The following is a 10248-nucleotide window of genomic DNA, read 5'->3' on the forward strand; positions in this document are numbered from 1 at the left end:
AGGTCTGAGTATTGACGCCCAGAGTTTAGTCTCTCAGGCTGAACTTGTGTTGCTCTTTCAGGGTTATTTTGGTAAAGGCGTTCTGTCCAGAGCCCGACCGGACCACGGCATCTCTGACCAATGGGAACGTGAGTTTTAGCCTGAACAATGACATCATCATTTGTGATCCAATCGGTTCTGTTCACCGCACTCAGCTGGTCTCTGTTTCTGTTACAGAACACAAAGGTGTGTTTCTGCCGCTGATCTCACAGTCCAGGTCAGTGACATCACTGTTCCTTACATGATGACATCACTGTCCCTTACATGATGACATCACTGTCCCTTACATGATGACATCACTGTCCCTTACATGATGACATCACTGTCCCTTACATGATGACATCACATCTTACCCCCTCCCCCTCTGTCACAGGTATGAGGAGCTGCTCAGGTGGGCGGGGGCATCTCTCGCCGCTCAGGGATTGGACGAGGAAACTGTCAATCAAACCCTGCTCAAACTGTCTGAGCCAGTGGAGATGGAGGACGTGAGGGGGGAGGATCAGGTAGAGAACGGACAGGAGGAGGCAGGGCCAGAGGGCGGAGCCTCTTCAGGCAGGCAGAGGGCAGAGCCAGAGGTTCACCTGGAGGCCGAGAGAAGCTGCAGGTAGAGCGGCTTGTTGTTGACCAGACCCTATTCACAGATCTGTCGATTATAGGCTCTGCTTTAAAAACCTGAGTCTGAAAATACCAGCTGATGGTTTTTGCTGCCGAGTCGACTGTTCTGCTCGATTCAGCTCCTTTACATCAACAGGTATCTTCTGATAATAGTCGACTTTCAGACTCCTGGTTGGACTGGAGGAGGTCAGTCGCCTCAGAATCTGTTGAACCTCTGTAGGAATGATCTTCAGCACTGAAACTCACATCTGACCATTTTTTAGCTATAATTCCAATATTTTCATAATTTCTTTACCAGTAGAAACTTTCACTAACTCTCTTGCGAGTTAACTTTCTCCTGACGTGTGCGTCCTGGAGTCCCCACATGTTCAGGAGATGTTCAGGAGTTTCTGATGAACAGAGAGAACGCAGCAGATTCTGGAAATCAGGACTCAGTTCTTTGCTTAGAACCTCCCACATTCAGGATTTGTTCAAACATCAATCAATCAGGAGAAACACCTGATGTCTCCTGTGAATGTTTCAGGTTGGATCCAGACCTCGACTCTGACTCCAGCCCAGGTTCTGGTCCTGATTCGTTCTCTGACTCTGAACCTGGTCCAGGTTCTGGTCCTGATTCATTCTCTGACTCTGAACCTGGTCCAGGTTCTAGTTCTGGTTCCTTGGTTCCAGGTCCTGGTTTTGTCCTGGTGGTGTCTGACGATGAGGTTAGTCTTCACCTGAGACCTTGTGTTGGACAAAGTTGTTGTCTGTGTGTGTGTGTGTGTGTGTGTGTCTGAGTCATGTGTGTGTCTGCAGGCTGCGGTGCGGCCCAGGGAGGTCCGACGGACTCCACTGTCGCTGTCGGAGGACCTGCAGCTCAGTCTGGAGGAGGTAACGCGTCTCTAAATACTACAGTACCCATGAGCCTTAGCTGCTGTTGCCATGGAGACAAGACAGGAAGTGAGCATTTGAACTGGATCACCTGTTCACCTGTCTGTCCGTCCGTCTGTCTGCTCCCACAGGCCTTCTTCCTGGTCTACGGTTTGGGCTGTCTGTCTGTCCACCTGCAGCAGGTAACTCTTGCTCGTTAATCATGTGACGCTGTTATCTGGTGGCAGGCTGTGACCTCATTGGTGTCCTGTCCTGTGATTGTTCAGGAGCCCCTGTCAGTCGTCCAGCTGTGGAGGAAGTTCCGGTCGCTGCGTGCCGACTTTGTCAGCTCGTACGCAGCCTATCATCACTTCCGCAGCAGGGGCTGGGTCCCCAAAGGAGGGGGCGGAGCCAAGTACGGCGTTGACCTCAGTAAGACACTCACACACCTGAAGTTACAGGCGGCGGAGTCTAAAGTAATTGGAGGCGGGGTCTAGCATCAGCGTGTTGTCACACTCTGCTGTGTTTTCCAGTGCTGTACAGGAAAGGACCACCGTTCTACCACGCCAGGTAACGCTCAGTGTGGATGCTAAGACGCACCTCAGCTTGACCAGATATTTCCTGAACCTGTCCCCACCCTCTTCCCGTAGTTACTCGGTGGTAGTTGAGCGTGCTGACGATGGGTTCAGGGGCTCAGCGCTGCGTCCGTTTTCGTGGCGCTCTCTGGCGGCTCTCAGCAGGATCACCGCCAACGTCTCCAAGGTAACAACACACGGGGTTCTTCATTCTGCTGTTGGTGTTCCTCTGAAGACGAGCTGTGCTTGTTTCACAGGAGCTGATGCTGTGTTACATCATCTACCCTGCCGACCAATCAGAGGCGGAGCTGGACTCACCTGAGTGCCTGAGCAGACTGAAGGTTCAGGTACGAGCCGTGAATCTGTCGTTTAACAGTGACTTCAGGAGGAAACCATGTTTGTTGTGGACAGCAGCAGATTCCTGTGCTGATGAATCAGTGACGGGGCAGGTTGGGGGCGTGTCTGTCTGTAGCGATGTGTCCTTAGTTCTTTAAATGTGGGGATTTCTCTTTTATGAGGGACAAACAACATTCAAAGAGAAAGTAGAGAGAAACGCCTGAACTTGTGCTGTGTAATGAGAGAAAGCTGCTTCAGAGGACTCAGGCTGGACACAACAGCAAGTCCAAGTCACAGATATAAACTAGTAGCACGTAAAGCAACGACTAGAAGACACGTGTGAATAAAAGATAATAACATTTCCAGCATAAAAGACTCAACAACCGAAGAGTTGGGTTGTGGAGCTCCACTCAGATGGACTTTGATGGAGCTGCAGTGGAGCTTCAGCGCCTCCTGCTGCTTATTCATGGTCACAGCACAAGTCTTCCTGGTTCCACTGGAGGATCCAACAGTTTCAGCATCTTGTTTTGATAGTTTTGATTCACGTGTTGATTATTGGACTGTTTTATGTCTTTACATCGACTTTACAAAAATGTAAAAACCAAGAAAGATGTTCCACCATCAGTAGAAAGATGTTCCACCATCAGCTGTAGAAAGATGTTCCACCATCAGATGTAGAAAGATGTTCCACCATCAGCTGTAGAAAGATGTTCCACCATCAGCTGTAGAAAGATGTTCCACCATCAGTAGAAAGATGTTCCACCATCAGCTGTAGAAAGATGTTCCACCATCAGCTGTAGAAAGATGTTCCACCATCAGATGTAGAAAGATATTCCACCATCAGCTGAATGTGTCTCCACCAAATGACTCCTCTGGTCTCTGGTTCTGATCCATGCTGCATCCATTCATTGATCCAGTAGGATGGATGTTCCTCTCAGTCTCTCTGAGGTTTTGTACATGTTGAATAAAGTGATGTTGGTGAAATATCAGGATGTGAGGCTCAGATTTGGTTATTTTTCTTGATGGAAACTCGACACAAACGATTCACTCAAGGACTGGTGATTCTTTCCGTCTGTCCAGGATGAAGGTTGCCCTCAGTCTGACGTTGCTCATAACGTTTTGTGTCTCGACAGGAAGTGATTGTCAGCAGGTGGGTTTCCTCCAGAGAGCGAACAGAGCAGGATGACATCTGATTGGCTGACAGGAGAAGCTGACGAAGTCCTGAAGAGATGATGTCACAAGGAGGCTGGTGATGTCAGCCACAACTGAGCCAATCAGAAGGCAGAAGACAAACATGGACGCTGAAGGAGAACATGACCACCAGTAATCTGTGATGTTGGACTGCAGGTTCTGGTTCTGAACCGTGAACAGATGTGGTCCAGCAAGTTCACTTCTGATGCTTCTGTTCAGGTTTCAGTCAGCTGACCCTCCAGGTAACAGGTAACCATGGAAACTGCTGGACCATCCAGTCATGTTGCTCTGGAAGCTGCTCATGTCATTCGTCTGTGGGGAGCATCTTCTGGGAACCATGAACGTCACAGTGAGTCACACGTTGTCCCAAAACATCACCAGAACTGTCAGAAGCTATCGGCCAGAGGAGGCAGTCTGAGTTCCACTGTGAAGGAGTGAAGCTGAGCCAGATGCTGAGGAGCAACGTCAGTGAATGAAATGTTCCAAACAGCTCCAATAAAATGGATTTCATGATGTTACAGGTTCACTGCTCTGATTAAACACAACTGTAGAGAAACAGGTGACGTCAGCATGTGGGTCGTTTACAGCAAAGTAATCGGAGTTCACGTTTTAGTAGTGACTCTTATCAAAATGGTACTACGAATAAAAGTACTACAACTAAAAATAATGCTGATTATATTATGAGAACAATAAAATAAAATACTAAGAACAGTAGTATAAATACTGCTACGACTAAAAATATGACGTTTTAATAACAATACTGATGATAATAACGTCACAACGTGCTTCACATGACAACCAGATAAACACCAGAGTAAGGCTGACCTACGAAGCAGGTTCAACAGATCCAGACTTTCTCTGAGCAGCGGCTCCACATGAACCAAAGCTCCAGCAGAGACCACAGGCATCATGAAGGAGGTTCAGCTTCCTGCTTCAGACTCTGTTCTCATTAAAGGAGGTGTTAACGCGTCACGTGACTCTTCTTCTGCACTGAATGAATCGATCACGTGCAGCTTCTTCAGTCAGAACCTTGTTTTAATGGAGAACAATGAGGAACATCAACATGATGATGGTAAAAAGCGCCGCTACTGTAAACGGTGAAGACAGGAATGCTGGTAGAAACTGTTCAACGTGTTCATAGAGAATGTTTCCTGATGCAGCCGCTGGTTTCCAGCTGACAGCTGCACATTAAAGCTAAACTTTAACCTTCATACATTTAAACCTGATCTGGTGCTGAAGCTCATTCAGGTCTGACTCTGTCCCAGAATGCAGGAAATCACTTTAACTTTTGGCCCAATCAGAGTGAATGAATGTTACTGATTGAATGTTCTCTGTGATCAATACCAGCAGAATGATCCATGTTCTGATCGGTTCTATCAGCTGCAGCAGCAGCAGAGGAAACGGACCTGACAGCAGATCAGAACCAAGCATTAAAACATATTTATGGGATTTCTGCATCTCCAACTAAACACGTCTGGTTCCCATGGCAACGTGATGTTTACAGTGTGATGCTGTAGCTCCACGGCTTCATTCAGTGATATTAGTGACGCACAGCTCAGCATGTTAGCAGATAAACACATTCCCTCAGCTGAGAGTCTGGATCGCTCATAAATAACAGTCAGGAAACCGTCTGGTTAAAGGGAGACGCTCTGTCAGCTGGTTTACATCTGGAACTCTGAACAGAACCTGGACCGGGTCAGCGCCACAGCATCAGTTACCATGGAGACCAAGTCCCACAGCATCAGTTACCATGGAGACCTAGCTCCACAGCATCAGTTACCATGGAGACCTAGCAGGTAAAAAGAGAGACACCTTCGTGACTCTGAGAACTCTGACTCTAAGCTCAACATACCTGATACCTACTGATCTTCGTAGCTGCTGGGGGGGAAACATGAAGAAAAATAAAACTCAGTTTGAAAGAAGTTAAAAGTCCAGAACCGCGTGAAGAACAACTTCAACCACCGACTTTAATAAACACATCATGTTTTATATTATGTTGGTACCGTCTGTGGGAGCCACGACAGGCTGCACATCACACACACACACACACACACACACACACTTTATTCCTGGATCTGCTGTGTTTTGATCTCGCGGTAACAACATCTCGCGATACAATACGAGCTTCCTGTGTTCGCCATTAACAGCACCGTCGGGCTGCACCGGGACCCGCCGTTAACCGAACTGAGCGACGTCAGCTGGGTCTGACCCACCGAGCCGCTGTGTACCGAGGTAAGCTCCACTCCGCGGCGTCAGGAGCCTCTCTGCCGGCGCTCGGCCCCACAAACGGCCGCTAGAAGCCGGAGAAGACCCGGGACAGGCCTGCTGGGACCGGCTAGCCGCTTGCTGCTAGCTCCGGAGTCCGCAGGTGTTTTTCACCTGAAGTCAACCCGGCTGAGCTCACACACACACCGGGCACAGCGACGGCAGTTGTCCGGTGCAGCCGCGCTCAGCTGGAGGGCTAACGGCTAATGTAGCATCCGAGCTGCAGCCGGCTCACCTGGCAGGTGAGCAGCGAGCAGGTCACCTGGCAGGTCGGTCCGCTGAGCAGCGACTGGACATAGCTCAAGTCCATCATTTCTGTTACTTCTCTAAATTATCCAGAAGTTCTGGTCTTGTTGTACTCTGATGGACTGACAGAAATGTGACGTCAGCCAGATTTGGTTTATGGGAGGCTGTTGGTCGGACTGTGGGCAGGTCCCAGATGTTCTCAGACGTTCTCAGATGTTCTCAGACGTTCTCAGATGTTCTCAGATGTTCTCAGACGGTGTGTAGACTTACCAGTGACCAACAGTGTTTCTGTGTGCAGGGCAGCAGGATGGCTGATGACCTGGACATCGAGGCGATGCTGGAGGCTCCGTACAGGAAGGTGAGAGTCGCTGAGTCCTCTGCAGTTCTGAACCTCTCAGCTGGACTCTACTGCTCCTCGTCCAGCTGCAGAACCTGAGCTGCACCACTGGGCTCAGGTTCCACACTGGAAATGGTGAAACCTGTGGATCAGTGTCTCCTTACATGTCTTGTTTTGTCCAAAGATCTTCAAGAGCAAAGAAAGAAGCTGCAGTCAGATATTAAATAATGGATCAATACGCTGCAGACTGGACAACCGGTTGACCAACTGGTTGACCAACTGGTTGACCAACTGGCTGACCGGTCGTTCAGATCAGTAGCAGGGATGGATGGAAACTGAAGACATGAGAGCGGTTCTTAGTCACTGTTTCTATCGTCTTTAAACCTTTCTGTGCAGATCCAGTCCTCCAGATCCCAGTTGGTCTCATCAGACCCGTATCATTGCATATCAGAGAAACCAGGCGTCAGGCTCTCGTTCGTGCCACGCATCCTGATCAGCAGCTGTTTGTATGATCAATAAGTTAAAGTCAATTTTTTTGCAGCTTTCTGTCTTTTTTCATTGTAAACTAAATACTTTTGGAATTTTGGTTAAAAAAAATCAATAAAAATCCTTTTTACCTTTATTTTTTTTTCAAGACTCTGGAACCTTTTGGTGTTTCAGACACCAGATGTTTAACAGAGGCCTATCAGCAGTTCACTGTGTTGATCATCTGGCCCTGCAGGGTTAACACAGTCTGTGTTAATCATTTGTTTAATTTAAACTCCGTGACTGATTTCAGCTTCTTCACTGTGAATATCTTCTGGTTTCTTTCCCCTGATGGTAAACTGAAGGTCTTTGGACTAAACCAGAAGTTTGAGGAAACTGATCCACGTTTTCACCATTTCCTGGTCTTGTAGAGGCCAAAGAGCTGATGGATTAGTTGACAGATGGTTACCTGCAGCGCTACCTGCCAGGTGTTACGTCTGACACCATTCCTGAATCCTGAACAGTAACCTAGTTCAAGTGAAACTGAACCTGTGTCGACCCGGATGGACGTCGTCGTCAGCCGGGTGCAGAACCAGGCGGAGCTGACATTAGTTAGTTAGTTTTTTACCGATGATCCAGGATCAGTTTCAGTTCACTTCTGATTGTTCAGTTGATGTGCTGTTGCAGTGCAAACCCTAAAAGGTCACTTATGAGCATCAAGCTCTTATTGATCTGATTTATTATCTGAATATTGGCAGTAATCAGCTGATTAGCTGTCACAGATGTTTCTCACTGTGTCAGACTGATGGTGGCGTCAGCGAGCAGTAGAGTCGGGCTGACAACCATGACGACGCTGATGATGATGATGATGATGTTGATGATGTTGATGATGTTGATGATGATGATGATGATGATGATGATGATGATGATGATGATGATGGCGTCCTCAGACTGTCATGAATAAATGCCCATCTATCTCTCTTTGTAGACTTGCCTAACGATTTCTCACCTCTACTCCCCTGAATGCCAGTGTGATCTGTCACAAACATGAAGGTAGTAAACAGCCCCCATCATGCATTGCTGTACTGTGGTCCCCATGGTAACATGACTGTGGTTCCCCTGGTAACTGTGAACTGTCCCCTGGTTTTGGACCCACCCCTCGCTGAGAACCAGCAGAGGACTCTGGGAGGTGAAGTGTCAGGCAGGAGAGCAGGAAGTAACTAAATAGCCATTCCAGGAGGATCGCAGTTAGCCGTTAGCTTAACATAAGCACCATTCTGCATCCTGACTGCACGACGAGCCAGGACTCAGAATGGTGCTGTGCTGAAGACTCACAGGATCAGATCCTGAGACTGAGGTCAGGACAGAGCAGGTGGGGTGGGCGGGGCTTACCTGTGGGTGAGCTGCAGGTGTGTCAGTGTTGAGGTTAAAGTAAAGCTGCTCTCTGCCTCCACTGAAGACAGTGAGGGCTCATGTTTCCTTGTGGCAGCTCTGCAGGAAGTTTAAAGGCGTGATGTCACACAGGTGTGGTCACATGTTCCAGCCCGTCCACTCATTTCCTTCCTTCTATCAGCTGCCTCACTCCTCCAAGCGTAGCACAGGTAGAGGAGCAGCCGTCCAGTCAGGGCGTCGACGGTGGCTTGAAAGGTGTCCTCACCTTTTTAGTCCACGTTGTCTTTTTCCTGTTTAAAATGATGCCTACATTACCCATGATGCAATGGGCCTCTAAGAGCTGCCTGCTACATGCAAGTGTGTTGTGTGTGATACTTTAACATCTTTAAAAAACATTTTTAAATATTATGGACCTTTTTACACCTATAGTAACATCTGAACTATCTGTAGGAACCTCCATAGAAACAGAAACATCTGTCAGACATCTGTAGAAACATCCGTAGAAACATCTGTCAAACACCTGTAGAAACATCTGTCAAACACTTGTAGAAACATCTGTCAAACACCTGTAGAAACATCTGTCAAACATCCATAGAAACACCTGTAGAAACATCTGTCAGGACTGAACTCATCCTGCAGGCTGACTGATGTCTGGCTGCAGGAGGTGATCTAGTCAGCTGGGAGGAGGCACATGAGTGAGCTGAGGATGGAGGGGTGGAACATGTCAGACTGCCAGGTGTGCTGCCTGCACAGGTGACAGTCTCAGGTGTAGTGTGGAGGTTTACCTGTCCTCTGGTTTGGGCTGAGTGAGTGACTAAGCCTCCTGTCTGCTTCAGGGCCCTTCAGAGGAGTCCCAGCACAGCATCCACACTGAAGACGAGCTGGACTGTGGAGTGTCTGTCTGCTGCCGGAGCTCCAGCTGCAGCCTCAGAACCCACACAGAACTGGGCTGCAGCCTCAGACCCCACACAGAACCGGGCTGCAGCCTCAGACCCCTCACAGAACCGGACTGCAGCCTCAGACCCCACACAGAACCGGGCTGCAGCCTCAGAGCCCCCCACACAGAACCGGGCTGCAGCCTCAGAACCCACACAGAACCGGGCTCCAGCCTCAGAACCCACACAGAACCGGGCTGCAGCCTCAGATCCCACACAGAACCAGGCTGCAGGTTGGGACTGACTGACTCGGACCGACCCAGACTGACCTGTGACCCCCCTCCCCCACAGCCTGTTTGAATGTGACTCATTAAACTGTGCTATATTCTCTCTGCCCCCCTCCCTCCCTGCTCCCCTCCACACCTGAATGTTGCCTCCTCATGCTGTTCTCTGTCGACCCGCTTAGGAGGACACCAAGGCCCCCAGCCCCAATGGACAGGAGGACCGCAACAAGAGGTACACCTGTCCACGTGTCTGCTGTTTAACCCTCTGACCCCCAGTTTCTGGAGGTCTTTAGGCTCCTGTCTGTTTTTTCCTTACTGTGGCCCATAGTCAAAGTAACCATCTCCCCGGCCGATATAATATTAACCAATAAGACACTTCATCTGGTGGAACAACCAGACGCTACAACCAGTTTATTACATGTTCTTACATGCAGGTCCCTCATCTTCTGTTTTGTCGGTTAATGTATTTGTAATTGATTAAATTATTAGCAGTGACTGATCCATTAATGAGTATTTGGAGGGGAGGAGCTGAAATCACGTCACTGTCAGGCTGTGCTCTGATTGGCTGCTCTGTGTCTGATAGAAAGAAGCGCAGCCGCACTCGCAGCCGCGACAGAAAGCGCAGTCGCAGTCGAGACAAGAAAAGGAGTCGCAGCCGTAAACGTAGCCGCAGCCGAGAGCGACGCAGAAGTCGCAGCCGCAGTCGAGAACGCCGCCGCAGCAGAGAGCGAGGAGGGCGCTACAGAGACCACCACAAGTAGTGAGTTCACCAGGAGACA

At 49.0% G+C, this 10248-nt stretch overlaps 2 protein-coding genes across 4 annotated transcripts in view; both read left to right on the forward strand.

Moving 5' to 3' along the window:
* The window catches only part of tsen2 (TSEN2 tRNA splicing endonuclease subunit), an 8155-nt gene extending 3994 nt beyond the window's left edge, over positions 1-4161 (forward strand). The window contains exons 2-12 of the mRNA XM_008290660.1: positions 30-128; positions 217-256; positions 413-643; positions 1178-1358; positions 1450-1524; positions 1656-1706; positions 1791-1935; positions 2037-2073; positions 2154-2265; positions 2336-2425; positions 3548-4161. Coding sequence (XP_008288882.1) covers positions 30-128; positions 217-256; positions 413-643; positions 1178-1358; positions 1450-1524; positions 1656-1706; positions 1791-1935; positions 2037-2073; positions 2154-2265; positions 2336-2425; positions 3548-3607 — 1121 coding nt within the window. The 3' untranslated portion in view covers positions 3608-4161. The remainder of the gene's footprint in view (positions 1-29; positions 129-216; positions 257-412; positions 644-1177; positions 1359-1449; positions 1525-1655; positions 1707-1790; positions 1936-2036; positions 2074-2153; positions 2266-2335; positions 2426-3547) is intronic.
* A 1566-nt stretch (positions 4162-5727) lies between these two features.
* Positions 5728-10248, forward strand: part of LOC103363772 (RNA-binding protein 39-like) — a 10363-nt gene continuing 5842 nt past the window's right edge. For 2 of the 3 annotated variants that reach the window (XM_008290663.1, XM_008290665.1), the window contains exons 1-4: positions 5728-5837; positions 6415-6474; positions 9652-9701; positions 10053-10229. In XM_008290663.1, coding sequence (XP_008288885.1) covers positions 6424-6474; positions 9652-9701; positions 10053-10229 — 278 coding nt within the window. In that variant the 5' untranslated portion in view covers positions 5728-5837; positions 6415-6423. Of the gene's footprint in view, positions 5838-6414; positions 6475-7906; positions 7972-9651; positions 9702-10052; positions 10230-10248 lie in introns of those variants that run through there. The other variant, XM_008290664.1, reaches the window with a different exon arrangement.

This window comes from Stegastes partitus, unplaced genomic scaffold, assembly GCF_000690725.1.
Source record: "Stegastes partitus isolate 25-593 unplaced genomic scaffold, Stegastes_partitus-1.0.2 Scaffold690, whole genome shotgun sequence".
NCBI lineage: Eukaryota > Metazoa > Chordata > Actinopteri > Pomacentridae > Stegastes > Stegastes partitus.